The 19,079-nt window shown below is 41.7% G+C and overlaps 1 protein-coding gene across 2 annotated transcripts in view; it reads left to right on the forward strand.

The window, feature by feature from the left end:
• Positions 1–19,079, forward strand: part of oser1 (oxidative stress responsive serine-rich 1) — a 41,956-nt gene that overhangs the window by 14,225 nt on the left and 8,652 nt on the right. Inside the window, exons 2-3 of one of the 2 annotated variants that reach the window (XM_078236883.1) lie at positions 5,949–6,067; positions 17,395–17,503. In XM_078236883.1, coding sequence (XP_078093009.1) covers positions 17,424–17,503 — 80 coding nt within the window. In that variant the 5' untranslated portion in view covers positions 5,949–6,067; positions 17,395–17,423. The remainder of the gene's footprint in view (positions 1–5,948; positions 6,068–17,394; positions 17,504–19,079) is intronic. The other variant, XM_078236884.1, reaches the window with a different exon arrangement.

Below are 19,079 nucleotides of genomic sequence, written 5' to 3' on the forward strand. Positions count from 1 at the left end.
GTCATACCAAACTGTGACACATCTGGCAAGGAAGTTTTCTGTGGTGGACCTGTAAAGATTGGTGAGAGTCGTAGTGGACGTGCCCAATGCCCTGAGCCTCCTGAGAAAATAGCCCACTGCATGGGTGGGCTTACTTAACTATAGCACCAGCGTGGAGACATCAGGACAGGTTCTTGGTGATCTGGACACCTAGAGACTTGAAGCGCTCAACCATTTCGACTTCATCATTGTTGATGTCGACAAACATGTCCTCCACTACACTACACTTCTTGAAGTCAGTGACTATTTCTTTCGCTTCACTGACATTGAGGGAGAGATTAATGTCATTGCACCAGAATCTCAATCTCTTTCCTGTACTCCGTCTCGTCATTGTTTGAGATCCCACCGACTACGGTAGTGTCATCAGCAAAATTGAAAATGGAATTGGAGCAGAATTTGGCTGCATAGTCATGAGTATATAAGAAGTATAGTAGGGGCTGAGGACATAGCCTTGCGGTGCACCAGTGTTGAAGTTAGTCATGAAGGAGATGTCATTGCCTAACCTTACTGATTACGGTCTGTGGGTTCGGAAGTCAAAGATCCAGTCGCAGAGGGAGGAGGGTGAACATTTTCCTCCTACAATAAACACAGGAAGAGCTTTATTTGCATGAATAAATTAAGTGGCTAAAGTAGACCTCCTTGAGCAACCGTTTGAGAAGTGGGGGTAGATATTTGTTCTTGGATGAAGGCTTGGATTGAAGTTAAAGTCCATGTCTTGAGAAAGATCACATTGTTGCTGACACTGGGTCTTGAATATATCAAGCAGGCAGTGGGGCGGAGAAGGGCACAGTCAGCAGAGGAGGTAGCCCAAGGACTTGCCTGGTAGTTTGAAGCTGTTCATTGAGCCATGGTTTGTGTATTGAGGTTCTTTGAGGGTCTTGTAAGTGGTAATCGAAACATTTCATTGTCTAATTATTGTCCATTTTAAAAGGTGTATTAAGTCAGTTGCCATGTCCAGGCCTGAGATGTAATCTTGACTATCATTTCAGTATGGAGATACCAACTGTTGGTCTTTACATTGCTACGTCGTTTGCTGTCAAGTCATTGACTGCCTAGACCCTACACTCTGACACTCCCTCCCTAAACCTCTCTACCTTGCTGCACCTTTCCTTCTTTAAGATGTTCCTTAAAGCCTACCTTTTGACCAAGCTTTTGATCACCTGCCCTAATTTGACATGCCACATTTTGTTTTATGACAACCTTAATGCCCTAGGACATTTTGTATGTTAATGGTGCTACATAAATGCAAGTTGTTGTTTGTTGTCTGCCTGCCTTAACGGACATCAACTTTCTACTGCTCCAGTAGTTTTATGTGGCCCTAGCAAATTATCTCCAATTTTACCAAAGAAACCATTTAAACTGGCTATGTCTAGAAGGTAACTGATATAGAGTAATTACTGTATTTGCTCAACAAATACACTGTGCTTTTAAATTTTATAAGGGAACTTTAAACATTCTTATTGTGAGGCTCCTAGCATTGCACTGAATTGAAGATGCTGCCTGTACTATAAATTTGACATCAAGCAAGTCCGATGTCTGCGGAAATGACTTCCAGCTGATCCTTGTAGATGATGCAGTTGCTATAGTGATCAGTCCATGTTAAACCTTTTAAATCAAAACACCAATTAAAGAACGTGCTGTATTTCAAGCATGTGACTGGAGATATTAAGTTACATATTTCCTTTTTGTGGCAGTGTAGATCCGAATGGCCTTCTCCACCGTAGGAATTCTATGATAAGCTGTCGTACTGAGGTTAATGGTTGTGGAGAAGTCCCAAAGTTCATCCAATTTTTAAATGTTCTCATTGTTGCTAAATGTTAAACTGGCTTATGTGTCAAAATGGAGCATAAAATGTTATCTGCCTGGTAAATTATGCTTAATTCTACCACTGTAGCATACTTTCATCTAGTTAGCATCTTTAATGTAGTAAAACATCCTAAAGGACTCTAGCCATTTACCCAACTTGCAAGCATGATGCAAAAATGGAGTGTCACATCTATCCTGCATACTAATAGCTATCCTGATTTGATTATAATTCGCTTTGTGTCCTGCAAATGTTCCAAAGAGTGCCACCTTTGGGCATGAAAAGTGTCCATCCACCTCAAAGTACCCAGAAAAGGCAAAGTTTCTCAAAAATGTGAACAAGTTAAACAAGCTGTTTCATGTTGCTATTGTGCAATGGCTATGTGAATTTCATTTTCCACCAACAAGTTGCTGTTGTCAGTCTAAAAGTAGTTCCATTTACCATACAAATGAGCAATGTTGTGTATAAACTTCAGTCTCGGTGTAATTCCAGGTGCATAGGCTATAAATCCCAGTGACTGACCGATCAAATCAAACAGTTGTTCATAATAGGCAGAGTAGAGATTGTACTCGCGCTTGCAAAATCCAAAACAAAATATCCGTTGTTAGATGTGATTTGGTGATTGGGAAGCACTTGCTGAACAATCCTGATTGTGTGAATGACTATACTAACCATCAATTTAAGATATCAGTGGAACTTGCAATGGGGTCTGTAATGTTGCTTCAAGTGAGTGAAACATTCATACACGTTCCTATTATCAGCAAACAAAAGAATTTGTTCACCCCCCGTTGCTTTCTCCATGGTAATGCCTCAACTAATCAGTCAACTTGCACAGCTAGCATCCTTTTCTCTCATAGTATGAAATATCCTGATCGTTTGAAATTTAGCATTCTTGTGTTTGTCCTGATGAGTGGCTTTGACAGCATGCCTCTCTTTTTAGCAACATCCTAAATTGTTTCACAGAAGCGTATAATTCCCACATATGCAAAGTGAACCAATCGCCAGTTTTGGTGGCTTCCACAAAGTGCCTTCTTCATAAACTGGATATTACTACTTGAATCTACCAGTCCAGAAAGATCTCTCTTGATATTCTATTTGCTGGCTGCACACTGAAAGGAAGGACTGTTGCTCTTTGTCAGCTGTTTTTCTCTCTGTTGCTGTAAACATGCAGTGTGACAGTGGTGGTCTCTTTGATTCTGAGCCTATACGTTGAGGCAGAGGCTAACCTTCTATATTTTACGACAGGGGTATTTGCTCCATATTTCAAGCTCTGTTGTGTCAAACTTATCTATCAATGTTTTTATTTGTGTTTTGGAAGGGCACAGTTACTGTTTCTCATTCAGGGTAAATTGTAACATCACCCAAAAACATGTTTAATTCTGCTTGTAAGCTGCCTCATCTCTCACCACCTCTCTTGACTACTCCACTGTCTCTTACTTTGTCACATGCTTGAAAAACATCCAGTACTAGATGAGCAGCAATCTTCTACAAATGTCAAGAACACTGAAGGTATTGTCTTCAGTCTGTGCCTTAAGCTCTGTTTCTTAGCCACTGACTCCATTCGGTCACACGCTAAACCAGCCTATTTGCAAACTTGACTTTCTATTTGATCCTGAGATAAGCTTCTGAACCCACATTATACCGCATTGCCAAGCCCAGCTACCCCTCCTTCTGTAATGTCACCTGTCTCTACCCTTCCTCGGACCATCTACAGAAACCTTCATCTGTATTTCCCATGTCTGTTATCTCTCGTCTTGACAAATGTAAGGTTCATTTGGCTGACCTCTTTTCCACCGTGCATAAATTCAAGCTATTCAAAAACTGCCTCTTTCCTCGCTCGCTCCAATTCTGATTATCCATCGCGTCTGTGGTCATTGACGTACATTGACTCATGTTTAATTGATTTTAACATTCTCATTGTTTTCAAATCCCTCAAAGGCTTGGCATCTCCATAACTCCAATCTCCTCCAAGCTATAACTCTCCTCATTCCTCTACTTGTGACCTCCTTGCATGTCCTAATTTCAATCTTCCCAATGTTTGCGATTGTGCTTTTGGCTGTGAAAGCCCTGAACTCTAGAATTCTCTTCCCATGCAGCTGTCCTCTCTAATTCTAGCTCCTCTGTAATATACTCTTGATCTCCCTCTTTTGACCAAACATTTTGTCACCTGTGCTTATATAAGAAGTCTACAGCACAGAAAAAGGCTCTTGGCTCATCACGTCTGCATCCTCAAAACCAAACCACCCAAATATTCTAATCCTATTTTCCAGCACTTGGCCCATAGCCTTGCCTGCCTTGACATTGCAAATGCGCATCTAAATACTTAAATGTTATGAGGATCTCGGCCTCTATCACCCTTTTCAAGCAGAGAGTTCCAGACTCCCACCACTTTTTGGGTGAACATGTTTTTCCTTGCATCCCCTCTAAACCTCCTGTGCCTTTATCTTAAATCTATGGCCCATGGGCATTGATCCCTCCACCAAGGGGAAAAGTTTCTTCCTGCCTATGCCCCTCATAATTTTATGCATGTTCCCCCTCCGTCTCCTCTGCTCCAAGGAAAACAACCCCAGTCTATCCAATCTCTCTTCATAACTAAACTCTTCAGCCCAGGCAATATCCTGGTAAATCTCCTCTGCACCCTTTCCAGTGCTATCACATCCCTCCTATAATGTGGATTCCAGAACTGCTCCCACCACCCTAGCTGTGGCCTAACCAACATTTTATATAGTTCCAACATAATCTCCATGCTGTTAAACTCTATGCCTCTGTTAATAAAGGCAAGTATACCATGTGCATTCTTAATCACTTTAGCCACCAGTCCAGCTGCCTTAAGGGACTGGTGTACAAGCACACCAAGGTCCCTCTGATCCTTGGTGCTTCCCAGGATCCTGCCACTCATCATGTATTACCCTTGCCTTGGTTGTCCTACCCAAGTGCATCTCCTCTCACTTATTCGGATTGAATATCACGTGGCTCAATGTCAAACTTTGTTTGCTAACACACTCTGGGGTTTAAGGTGCTGTATAAGTACATGTTATTGAGTCAGAATAAGTTTCCAGCATTCCATTTTGGTTTTGAGCTTCAAGCTTAATCCAATTATGATAAAATGGAAAGGGCTGGAAGCAGACAAAAAGTTTGATCTGAAAAGGAAGACAGTGGGTTGAGATTTTTAATGGAACTCCTTCATTGGAATTTGCTGAAGGATCTCTGTCCAAAGCAGCAACCTGTTTTCTCTGTTCAGATTACTCTGATTTCAGCATTCATAGTTTTTTACTTTTAATTGCTTTTACTACAGGATTTGGGGAAAAGTGCCAGATATGTAAAGGATCAAATTAAAACCCACAAAGAACATTACTTTTTCCCAAATGAGTGCATTTTCATGTGTTTGTGATCAAAATCTGTTTCCTGTTAACACGTGAGGTTTTCCAATATGGAAATTTAATGCATCTTTCTTGACTGCATGTAGGCAGTACTTATTACATTATTTCAGATGCTACACGTGTTCATGCATATTCACCTGTTATCTATTAAATTCTGCATTCCTACATAAGTGTAGCACCAATTAAAAAGTTTGTTTATTAGTCGCAAGTAAGGCTTACATTAACACTGCAATGAAGTTACTGTGAAATTGCCCTAGTCACCACATTCCGGCGCCTGTTCGGGTCAGTGCACCGAACTAGCACGTCTTTCAGACTGAGGAGAAACCGGAGCACCCGGAGGAAACCCACGCAGACATGAGGAGAACGTGCAAACTCCACACAGACATTGAACCAATTCGGGAATCGAATCGTGCCGCCCAATTAAAGTAGGGTCTCCCAATTATTTGCATTAGCAATGGATCCTGGTTCCATTAGGTGTTGTATAGCATGTTGGTAACTTGTGTGGGTCAGTCTGTAGAAGCATGGTCATAAACTAAGCTGTGTGTTTTATATATATTGATAGAGGAATGCAGACTTTAAGATCAATTATACCATGGGTGGTATATGTTCTTTGCTGGACTTTGAGATATAAAATTTCCTGTGCCTAAAATGAGATTTTGTTTGTGTGTATTTTTAAAAATGCCAAGTTGTTCATTCACAAACTTTCTTTCTCTTTCACATGCAAGGATAACTAGTCAGTGTTTCACCAGACTGCATAGAAAATGAAAATGAGAGCGAGATTAAGATCAGGGACTTCGAGAAACTAAATGAGGGAAATTCCAGTTGCTTGTCCGACTGCGTAAAGGTAGGACTGAAGTTGGAGAAGGGAATAAAAAGAGAATCAGCATTTGCTTGAAGATAATTTGATGTCATTGTGATATTAAAAAGAATAGTCCTTCATCTGTTTTAAACATTTATTGGGCCAGAGAAGAAATGTAAAATTCTGCCATTTGAAAAATGTAACGATTCTATTTTGATCCTTCATTGAGATCAAGCAAGCAAATAACCTAAACTTGCTATGAAGGATATCAGTTTCTCCATTTCTTTGGCCTTTCTGTGACACTGCTCATTCTGTGCGCAGCATGTGATAACTACAGTATGGAGCACATGAATCCTGGTTTGTTACTTGCATAATGACCAAAGATTACATCGGACACAAGTGCACGCACAGACATTTGGTTGAATGTACTGTATGACCACCACAAGTCGTATAATTTTATTTAGTTAAGTACTGACTAACGTGAATATAAAAATGTTACAAAGGAATTAAATAAGAAATCAGTCTTGTCTTGGCACAAGATTTTTGAGCAATTACATCATCAAAGCTGGCCATTGCATGCGTGACCATTGCAGCAATATGTTCCTGCAGCCTGGGATGCAGTTTAGTTGCTCATTGCATTGCTGGCAACCAGTTCTAGTGTGAGGGCGCTGCACCTGAAATTCGTTGGTGATATGTTTCGCTTTCACAGCTTTGGGCAGTGAACTCAGTGGATCAAGCACTCACCATAGAAACTGTTTGATTTTCATTTATACGAACAACTAAACTGCATCTCAGGCTGTAGGAACATATTACTGCAAACGCCAAAACAAAGCCAATTTTTCATTTAGTCTTTCTAACATTTTAGTACTTAAGACATGCAATGTATTCAACCAACCGGTGTGTCTGTGTGCGTGCCTGTTTCCAATGTAACTTGTGGTCAGTATGCAAATAACAAGCCTGGACCCCATGTGTTTCTTACAGTGCCATTATCAAGAACTGTACACAGAATAAACACTGTAGCAGAGAGATGAGGGAAATGAAAATTATACATGTCTATAATGGTCAAACAATCCACTTTTCCAGTCTGCTGCCCAAATCAACGGGAAAGAGCCACATAGATTCATGAACAGGCAAAATATCCCTTTGAATTTGTTTCTGGTTTGCAGCAATTTATATGAACTGACGTATGAAACCTCTTCTCTCAAATGTTTGATAACTGTGATGGGAAGCCTTGAAATAGCTTACAAGAGTGGTGTAACATTGCTTCAGTGACAAATCTAACAATTTGGACTTTCCCCTTCACACTTTTGATTTCTGTTTGTAACCTGATGTTCATGGGCTTTCCCATGAGTAGCCCAAAACTACTTTGAATTGAAATATGTGCCTGTATACATCCCCTGTGCAGGCTGTGTTACCCAAACATAATCATTAACCTCCAATCATTAGACATGCCCTGAGCAATTTTGCTATCCATTCTATAGGCAGGCAATTTGCCATCAGGGGAATAATATCAGGCTAAAAGTTGGTCAGCTTTATTTGTTTTATAAATGCGTGTGAACAGATGCAGCAACACATTGATCAAAAGGAGTTGATATCCATTGTAGAACTGTGTATTTAGAGTTTAATCAGCAACACAACTCCTCTTTGACAGAGGCAGGCTTGTGTCTTGGTAAACTTTCAAGTGAGATGTTATATATTGACAACGTGAATTCTACAGAATTCAGCTGTGTTTAGCAAAAGCTTTAGCTGATGGAGTTATGACTGATACCTGTCTCATTTTGGTCATTACTTTGAGTAAAGGTGGAGCAGAGGTTGGCATATCCTTTTTACATGTTGTATTAAATGTCTGAAAAATACATTTTCTATCTCAAATGGGTTCTTTCTTTAATGGAGTCCCCTGTGATTACTTGGCGTGATTCTAGGTAGGTTCCTTCACTAGCTGATAGACAATAACATGGCTATCACCAGCTGGCTTGTCTCCGAGGCTTAAGTATTTTTTATTAGCTTATTTGCATTTTTTTCTTTATATTGAGTGTGTGAGATAGTTTGTAACTGAGGGTGAACACAGTAAAGTTCACTTATTAGTCACACATAGCCTTACTTTAACGCTGCAATGAAGTTACTGTGAAAATCCACACTTGCCACTCTGTTCGGGTACACTGAGGGAGAATTTAGCGCGACCAATGCACCTAACCAGCACGTCTTTCGGACTGTGGGAGGAAACTGGAGCACCCTGAGTAAACACGATATGCAGTCTCCACACAGACAGTGAACCAAGCTGGGAATCGAACCCGGGTCCCTAGCGTTGTGAGGCAGCAGTGCTTGCCACTGTGACTGTCATTTAGTTCCCTCCATATTGGAGAGCGGCATTAAATAAGGTCAGTGATTTCCCATTATCACAGTCTCCACTTTTTTAAAGCGCATGGTAGAATCTATGATTTTACTCACTTTTATAGGTCTGCTCTGCTGATTCATATTTTAAATGATAGCCTTTGAAAGAAACCTTTGTTAGGATCATGGCATTTACTCAGGGGTACAAAGGCCAGTTGTCCTATCTTATCACTACTCAATGGTTTGATACTGTAATTCAGTATCAGTGTTGTACAATTATCTGCTGTACTTTGGAAGTTGTGGGAAGGTCCTATTCATTTTAACGTATTAGCTGATCTCTATAATAACTTACTCAGTTACTCTGTCCTCCCAGGTTGGAGCTCCTTCACCTTGATACCAGTGTTTGCAAAAACTTCCTGAATTCTTATTTTTCAGCCCTATCTCACAGGCACCTTGCACTAAACCTTCTGCCTTTTGTATTTCCTCCCCCTCTTAACTAAACACTGCCCCCTCTTCTTTTGTAAAGCACTTTGAGATATTTTTTGATGTGCGAGGAGCTCTTTATTCTGCGCAGGTTTTCAAATATTGCAATGATTTTGGGAAGAGTGTGAATGAATAATTCAGCCCATGGTTTTCTACTGACAGCCTTCTGGTTGCATTGGTTAGGTTAAGCAACTGATCACCCCTTTCTGGACCTGAAGTTGTGTGATCCAGTAGAACGGTAGTCACAAGACAAAACTGCACATTTTATCCAACCTATTTTTGCTGGGAAACGCCAAAGTTGTTGGTATATCTCAACTAAGAGTTGTAATGGAGAGCTAAAGTATCTTTAGTTTGGAATCTTTCTGTTTAGTGGCATGACTGCTGGTTACTCTTTTACAAGATTGAGAGCATAAATATGAAATTTTAAAGTAACCAGTTGCAATAATATGAAAATGTAACAGCCTGTTATCAGCTGTCATTAAGATCTCTCCATCAGTGGTTTCCATGGCCACTGTGCCTCAAGTGGCCTGAGAGACCAGTACAAGCTTTGTCTTGGGCTTGTTCCAGAATGGGCTTAACTGGACAGGTGTCTGCTGGAAATGATACCCTGTCGCTTTGCCTGATGCTTGTTTTGTTTCCTTTTGGTGTTCCAACCATGCTGAACACGGGATTCAGTAACTGTCTTTCACGTCTTTTTCCTGAATTCTGTATCTCGAGAGTCACAAGATTGACTTTCGTAAGTTGAGGCCTCACTATATTCTCGCTGTATTTCACTGGAAGAAAAATCAGTCAACATCTGAAGTGGGTCAGTCTCTGGGTGTTTCCTCTGGAGGTGGGGTTCTGGGCTGGGGTATTCACCTGTTTTGTCTCTTTGGTACTGCTGGACTTTGCTGAGATCACATATCTAGCTCTGCTTTCGTCATTTTAGCTTCTGTACTCGAGTTAGATTTGACTCTTCTTTGCCTCACTGAACTTTTTTTTCATTAGTCCTGCTTCTCTTTGAAGCAATTTGGAAGTCGTTCAGCTTCCAGTGACGAGGGAAATTTGCCCTTTTCCTCGAGCATCATTCCCCTCCCTCCTTGTTCCGTTCGTTAATGAATAAGTATGGTTATCTTTTAGTTTTGCAGTTTACCTGTTGCCTTACATATGTTGATTGACCTACTGTGGCACTTTTCTTTGACTGCTCATAAGCCGAATTTTAAAAATAATATTCCCAGGAAGTGAATCAGGTGATCCTGTACATAACCGCATGAAATCCACTGTTGTAATAGCCAGTAGGTGGAGCAATAGCGAATTGCAGTACAGAGCTAAGCTCCCACATAGTATTGCCTGGTGGCCATGACTGAATGTAAAGTGGATAGACATCAGCATTTTATCCATTAAAACATTGACACGTGTTTGATTTTACTTCTGTGTAAGCTGAAATAAATATAAAACTTGAACTGTTACAGGTTAGAAAGACATTTTATATATTTTTTTAAAAATCAACTGCAGATGCTGAAAATCCGAAGCACAAACTGCTGCCAATGCTCAGTCAGGTAACATCTGGAGGGTGGGGAAGAGGGATTAGTGGGTATGAGTGGGTATTGCCAGAATTCAAAGTAATGAGCGACTTACTAAATGTTTTATGTTATTAAGTTGGACATTACAATCTGGAAATTGTAATTGGCAATAGAATCAGAGGCAATATTTTAAAAACAAACCAGTGAGTTATGAGCTAGAACGTACTGCCTGAAAGGGTTGGTGGAGGCAGATTCAATAATTTACTAAAGGAATTCTTGAAGGAGAAAAATTTGCAGGTCTATGGGGAAAGAGCAGCGGAATGGCTCTAATGGGCTTTCCAAGCACAGGCATAATGGGCCAAATAGCCTCCTGTGGTGTATTATTCAGTCATTCTAAATAAGACACAAGTATTTTGAAATTGGCTAAACTGTTGCAATTTTAGTATGCCAACATAGTTTGATCTGTGATCAGTTCTTGGGGGCTGAATTCTGCCTGACAGACCTGTAGTATTCCAGAAAATGCCAGAAACACTCTAAGTCTGGCACCATCTGTGGGGAGAGAAAAAGAGCTCACATTTCAGGTCAATGACCTTTCATTGGAACGACAGACCTAAAACATTGGAGTGAATTTGCCCATTCTGCCCACCATAGGAATCATAGCGGGCAAGGGGTGGACCATGGAACGGTCCACCCCTTGGTCTCTGTCAGATCTCTAGTACCAAGGCAAAATATTGTAGATGCAGAACGCGAGATTAGTATACAGGTATAGCAAGTGCTTAGGAAGGCAAATTGTCATTTATTACAATGGGAATGGACTATAAAAGTAGGGATGTTTTGCTGCAGTTGTACATGATAGTGAGACCACATCTGGAGTACGGTTTACAGTTTGGTCTCCTTTATTTAAGGAAGGATGTGAATGCATTTGAAGCAGTTCAGAGCAGGTTCACTAGAATGATACCTTGGATGAAGGGATTATCTATTGAGGAAAGGGTGGACAGGCTGGGCCTTTATCCATTGGCGTTCAGAAGAATGAGAGGTGATCCTGTTGAAACATCTCAGATCCTGAGGGGACTTGACAGGGTGTTTTCCCCCTGTGGAAGAGACTAGCACAGTTTAAAAATAAGGGGTCTCCCGTTTAAGATGGAGTTGAGAATTTGTTTTTGTGTTGTGAACCTTTGCAGCATTCTTACCCGGAGAGTGGTTGTGGCAGGGTTGTTGAATATTTTTAAGGCAGAGGCTGATCGGGGGTAGGCATGATCTGATCAGCCATGACCTTAATGAATGGTAGAGCAAGCTCAAGGGACTGACCGGCTTACTCCTCCCTAATCTGAATGTTCATGTGTATGTATCCTTATATGATGTTGGAAATCTGAAATAAAAGGAGAAAAGGCTGGAAAATATTAGTCTGCCATCACCTGTAGAGGGAGAGGAACAGAGTTAATGGGCGGAATTTTCTGGCCGCGCTCATCCCAAAACTGGAAAATCTTGCCTGAGGTCAAGAGACCGTTCCATGGTACACCCCTTGCCCGCTATGATTCCTATGGTGGGCAGAATGGGCAAATTCACTCCAATGTTTTAGGTCTGACGTTCCAATGAAAGGTCATTGACCTGAAATGTTAGCTCTTTCCCCCTCTCCAAAGATGGTGCCAGACTTACTGAGTGTTTCTGGCATTTTCTGTTTTGAATTTAAATTGTGTTTTTACATTAACTCACTAGTTCAGCAAATAAACTGGAGTGAGGAACAGTGAAAGATACTCGCATTGGGACCTCTGCTGTTAACTTTGGCAGGGGTGGGAGAGCATCACTGGATCACTCCAACCTTTTGGGAGATGGAATTGTGCATAATTTATGCTGTTATTTTTTCATGGAGCCAAGTGGTTTTTGTACTGCAACACATCAGCTGCATATTATTGGGGAGTGAGATTGCAGATTTGATAGCTCAATGAGTTTGGTCAGGTTGTGCGAGGGATCGGCTTGCACACTTTTTAATGTTGGCAAAGAACTGCCTGCCTATCCTATCATCATTACAAATTCGACTGACAGTGCTGATGAGCAGAGAGCTCTGAGCTGTCATGAATAGAGAGAGGTGCTTGCATGACTTAGTGTCCGACCACTTCATTGAATATAACATGACTGTTGATGGTACTGAACTTTCTGCGACTGGGGCTGTCTGTTTTTCTCTCTTCCTGAATCTGTTTCTACAAAGTTTGTGGAAAACATTCTGGTGTCTGCTGATCTTTAAGGATTGATGGTAGCTGTTTCTGCCCGACTTTATTCAAAGGCTCCTGTTTAGGACTGACCTCATCAGACCCGTAACTAATAATCAGCAGTAAAAATGAGCAACTTTGTTCATGCACACAAGTGTCTCAATTGTCAACCTTTGACAAGAAAATATTTACTTGGAAATAAATATTGTTTGTTTCGATGGTTGCATCATTTCCTTATTTTCCTTATTTCCACAATAACTAAGATATAGTAGCAGTTTATTTGAACTTTTTCCAATGGCTGTCATGGGAATGTAGTTAAGACGCTAACTATATTAAAAAGAGATGATTTATCCTTAACGCGGCAAAACATCAGTCATATGAGCCTTATACCGTCTTACATTTTTTAATTTCCCCCTTCGAACATAGATCACATTTTATTTTGCCCAATCATGGGTGTATTCACATGCTTGCCATCCCTCCCCAATAGACATTAAATGATTCCATGATTTTCACCTCATTGCCCTATACAAAAGCCTAATTTTATGAAGAACTTCCTGTTTGAAACCATGTTCTTTGTATAATTTCAGCCCTGATGTGGAGATGCCGGCATTGGACTGGGGTAAACACAGTAAGAAGTTTAACAACACCAGGTTAAAGTCCAACAGGTTTATTTGGTAGCAAAAGCCACACGTGTGGCTTTTGCTACCAAATAAACCTGTTGGACTTTAACCTGGTGTTGTTAAACTTCTTGCTGTAATTTCAGCCCTCCAGGTTTTATAATTTGTCCATATTATCATAGAAATCATAGAAACCCTACAGTACAGAAAGAGGCCATTCAGCCCATCGAGTCTGCACCGACCACAATCCCACCCAGGCCCTACCCCCATATCCTTACATATTTTACCCACTAATCCCTCTAATCTACGCATCCCAGGACACTAAGGGGCAATTTTTAGCATGGCCAATCAACCTAACCCGCACATCTTTGGACTGTGGGAGGAAACCGGAGCACCCGGAGGAAACCCACGCAGACACGAGGAGAATGTGCAAACTCCACACAGACAATGACCCAAGCCGGGAATCGAACCCAGGTCCCTGGAGCTGTGAAGCAGCAGTGCTAACCACTGTGCTACCGTGCCGCCCGTTATGATCTCCATCTTATCCAGTATTCTGTTGTCCAGCATTCTAATCCTCATTCTCCTGCACTGGCTTCCTGTTATCCCAAAATCCCTCAGTTGTCCCATTTTAGAAACTCCTTCCAACCTCATAGCCCTCTTCACGCCTTCCATTTTTGTTACTGACCTTACTCCCCCTCTGCTTCACCAGCAATGGGTGAGTCTGGAACTGACTCGCTTCTACACTTGTTTTTCCTCAAAGCCTGCTTTTAAACACTGTTTGGTTATCACCTAATTTCTGCTGTAGTCTGAATTCCTGTGCCTTTTTATTTATTTGTTCAGGGCAGGTAGGCGTTGCTGGCTAGGCCAGCATTTTATACCTTCCTCATTGCTCTTGAGAAGGTGGTGGTGAACCGCTGCAGTTCATGTGTTGTAGGTACACCCATAATGCTGTTAGGAATTGTTCATTTACGAAAACCAAATGCTGTGCTACAGATAGAACATGCTGGAAATACTTAGCTGGTCAAACAGCATCTTGGGTGAAGAGTCATTATTGATCTGAAACATTAACTCACACCTCTGAGCTACAGTGAACCATGACTCTTTGAAGAACCGGCCTGACTCCATGAAAATTGCAGAGGAGTAGGACCTGTCTAGCCTTGCAGTGGAGCCAGCCAGGTTTGAAACGCAGGTTGTGGGCTTGCAACCTTAAAGGGCCTCGGGGTTAGGGTCAGAAATCACAGAATTGGATCACAGCTATCATTTTTAAGCTCTGCGGAGTCTCTCTCTCTCTCTCTTCCCCCCCCCCCCCCCCCCACCCCACCCCCGACTGAAAAAAGCAGCCCAATGTGTTTTTGCAAAAACACTGCCTTCAATTAAAATCTCTTCAATAAAGTCTCTCCTTTTTGTTCCTATCTAATCTACTTGTGTATTGAGGCAAGGTGGCTAATTGCCTTAACGTCACTAATTACATCATAAAAACATGTAGCACAGAAGGATTCCGTGCATGCTCTTTTAAAAAGAACTGTGCTTAGTACAACTCCCCTACTCTTTCCCCATAGGCATGCAATTTTTATTTGCGATTCCCTTACTGTCGTTATCCATTTGCAGTTTGTGAAAGGAGTTAAAGATATTTCAAAATGTCCTGGAATGATTCTTTTACATGACTGTGATTGAACAGCCAGCTGGGTGCTTTTACTGTACTGAAATACTGCTGTACATTTTGTTGGCCGCATGATGGCACCAAAACATCAAAGACTACCAGAGGTTCTTTGTTTCAGATTTACACAACTATAACACTGAAGGGCCAATATCCTGGAGCAGCCAATTTTACAGCACTGTGTGGGTGTACCTGTACCACAGAGGCAGCTCACCGCTACTTTCTTGAAGGCAATTAGGGATGGGCAATAAATGTTGATTTTGCCATTAATTATCACATCCAGTGGAGAAATTTTTAAAAAGGTAATTTGACCCACTGAGTCTGCACTGGTTTGTTGGGAAAGGATTGCAGTTAGTTCTGTTTCACTGCAAATGCTTCTCTGTTTCTCCGATTTCCTTTATGAAGGGTGCAGGTTTTGAATCCCTTGAGGCAGTCGCTGCAATCCAAATCCAATTGCTGTGTTTTTTTTAAAAACTTTTGGTTCTATTTCCCAGTCAACTTAAATCGTGCCCTCTGGTTATTGACCTTTTTGTTAGGACCAGTCCAGGTGAGGTTCCCTAAAAGTTGTTGATCTGTGCAAGACCCCTCAATTTGTCACAATCCAGCTGGGATACCCCCAATATGTTGCAAATCCAGGTAAGGGGGAATAATGGTTCTGTGTCTTTATTCAGCCCACCCTCTGCTGGTAGCAACAAGGTTTAATCTAACATGGTTCCCTTTCCCTTGGATATCTTTTCCAGACCCAGTGGCTATGTTTTAAAAAGGAGCCAATTTAATCAGGCTTTCTTGAGCTAAGATAGAGCAAGTTTATTAACTACAAAAAGGGAAGGATAAATGATAAATACATGCATCTACATTCATGCCGATTAGAAATAAGAATGGAGTCCGATACATTATATAGGACAGAATTTCGAGGAGTACGTAATGACGCATTGTGGTCGTTGTGAATTGATTCCAGCATAGTTGCCGTCTGAAGGCAATTAATTGGTTCTTCGATTCAGATGTTTTGTAGTTTGTCAGAGGGAATTTAGTTCTTTTTTCCAGCTGCAATCCTTTTTTGCTGGTTGGTTGACTTCCACAGTCAGAGGGAGAGTTTTTAGATATTTTTGCAGGGCACTGCTTCTGGTACTATATCACACACCTTCAGTGTGGGGAAAATGTCCAGCTACTTTTTTTCACAGCACACACACGAACACGGAGGCAGGCAGGCCAGCCCTGGAAGTACTTTTTTTTGGAAACACGGAGAGGTTCCATTGTCCCTTGGAGAAACACCTTGCAAAGGCCAACTGTACATTCTCAGCCATCTTTGGGGTGTGTGTCCATTTTAAATATAAAACGCAGATCTTTTTAAAGTCCAATATTTCCATGTATGTATTCCATAATTTTTTTCTCCATCATAACACTGAGGCAATGGATCAAGAACAAAAAACTTAATGTACATGGGGCTGTGAAATGCTTTTGGAGAGGGGTGTCTAACATACAAAAATGTTTCAGGGCACTTCATAGAACTTATCGAAACACATTCTCACGAGGTTTCTAATCTCCATGTTCAAAGAACTCGTCTGGGAATCCTCTCCAAGTGGCTTCAACAAGAATCCAACCCCAGGGTTTTAGTCTTGCCTTTTGAAATTCCTTTCCCCTGGATCTCTGCATATAGCGGAGCTTCGTTTTCCAAGCACAATTTCAGATCTTCAGCTGTGCTAAGCAGAACACCACTCCAAATGGTACATTTGTCCTTGTGGCCCATAGCATGGAGTCCGCAAATTTCGGCTCTCCTCAGATGCTCACGACTTCTCTTGAACCCACTTTGCTTCGAGTCTACTTCCCATAGTTAGCCCTCTCTCTTTGATTAGTTCTCCTTTCCCTCAACTTTACTTAACAGGATATGTTTCTAATCTCTGTCCTTGTCCCTTACCTGGGCCTGTCTTCTGAGACCTTTTTCTGTAACACTCCCAATTTTTGGGACCACCTTCTTGATTTGGAGCCTTCTTTCTCTGTCCCCCTCTTCATGTCCTCATCCCTAGAACACCTTCTCTGCAATGGTGCTGCTCTTCAGGTCACCTAACCAGTTTCAAACTGTTTCTTTTTTTCCTCTTCTGTGTGTGTGCAGTGCCATGTGCGCAGAAATCCCAAGGTGCATTAGGAACTACTGTTCCCGTACTCCCGATCTAAACTTGAGGTAAAGGATTGGGGTTTTTTGCAATGTTTTGGGAAGGATCTGCACAGCTGGAAAGGAGACACAGCACGATATTTAAGTGGCAGTCATTCAGATCAGGTTTGAAAATCAGTAATTAATGAATCTTGAATCCCAGGGAAAAGTTGAGATCGGTTTTGTCATCTATACTCCATGTGTTTGGCAAGAAAGAGAGCTATTTTGCCAAGTTTTACTCTGGCTAACTTAATTTAGTTTTAGTGTTTTGAATTTAGTTAGGTAGGGGATTAATAGATTGGCAGTTGGAATCTGTGACATTTTTCCCAGTGCTTTTTGGAAGTCTTATGAAAATGCAAAACACATTTTTCGAGCGAACTTTGAATTGGTCCAAAATTGAAATTGTACTCGTATTCTCGGTTCCAGATAACATCTCCCAAGCTGTTTGTCCCAACATGGAATCGGAGAGCAAAGGTGGTGAGGATGATGAGAGCCTGCAGATGGCATTCAAAAAACTTAAAGTGGACTCTGAACGGTAAGTGCAAATGGCAGTGATACTGGATTTCGCATTGTGTGGCTAATGTCGGGGATTCTGAACTGGACGACAACATAATGGAGGTGCAATACAGAAGCAATCAACTATTTAGGGTAGAGAGCCAAATCCTGTGGAGGGAGAAGGCTGTGGCAGTGATTGCCATTTTTCTGAAGAATCATCCAGATTCAACATTGGCTCTATTCTCTCTCCACAGATGCTGTCAGACCTGCTGAGATTGTCCAGCATTTTCTGTTTTTGAATAACTTCACCACATCATACTTGTTCTGCCATTTTGTTGCACTCTGACTTGTCAATATCTCTCTGTAGCATATTTGTCCTCCCCATTGCTTGCCTTCCCACCTAGCTTTGAGACATTACTCTCTGTCTCTTCATCTAAGTAATTAAGATCAGTTGTGAATAGCTGAAGCCCCAGCACTGAACTTCGCAGGTCTCCATTATTCACTGTCTGTCAATGTGAAATAGCCCCATTTATGCCCACTTTTTACTTTGTCAGTTAACCAATCCTCTCTCCATGCTAAAATATCACCAGCAAATCCATGAGCCGTCATTTTGCTTTTTGTGTGGCATTGAATGCCTTTTGGAAACCTAGGTATGCTGTGTCTGCTGGTTTCTTTATCTGCCTTACTTGTTGCATTCTCAAGGATTCCCCTTCAAAACCATGTTGACTTCTTCTAATACTATATTTTTCTAGGTGAATTGTTAAGACTTCCTTAATAGCAATTCCAGCATCTTCCCAACAACTGGTGTTAGGCGAACTGGCCTTCTATTTCTGGTATGAAACTTAAGTCTACTACTGGGCGGCACGGTGGCTCAGTGGTTACCACTGCTGCCTCAGCACCAGGGACCCAGGTTCAATTCCGGCCTCGAATCACTGTCCGTTTGGAGTTTGCGTTTTCTAACCACTCATTAGTGCAGTAGGCAGTGCATCAGTCTCTTGATCTGAAGGTCGTGAGTTCAAGCTTCACATGGGGCACTTGTTTAAGGCAACGCGGTGGCACAGTGGTTAGCATTGCTGTCTTTCAGCTCCCAGGACCTGGGTTCAATTCCCGGCTTGGGTGACTGTGTGGAGTTTGCGCATTCTCCCCGTGTCTGCGTGGGTTTCCTCCGGGTGCTCTGGTTTCCTGCCACAGTCCAAAGATGTGCAGGTTATGTTGATTGGCCATGTTGAATTGCCCCTTGGAGTCCTGGGATGTGTATGTTAGAGGGATTAGGGTAGATATGTGGGATTTCGGGGATGGGTCCTGGGTGAAAGTACAGGCTCGATAGGCAGAATGGCCTCCTTCTGCACTGTAGGGTTTCTATTATTCTATGATTCTGCATGGGTTTTCTCTGGGTGCTCAGGTTTCCTCCCACAGTCCAAAGATGTGCAGGTTAGGTTGATTGGGCATTCTAAATTAACCCTAATGTCGGGGATTAGCAGGATAAATTTGTGGGGTTATGGGAGTAGGGCCTGGGTGGGATTGTGGTCAGTACAGATTTGATGGGCTGAATAGCCTTTTTGTACTGTAGGAATTCTACTATGAAGACAAGTTGTTGAAGATTTTGAATTATTTCG

Source organism: Mustelus asterias, chromosome 20, assembly GCF_964213995.1.
Source record: "Mustelus asterias chromosome 20, sMusAst1.hap1.1, whole genome shotgun sequence".
Classification (NCBI taxonomy): domain Eukaryota; kingdom Metazoa; phylum Chordata; class Chondrichthyes; order Carcharhiniformes; family Triakidae; genus Mustelus; species Mustelus asterias.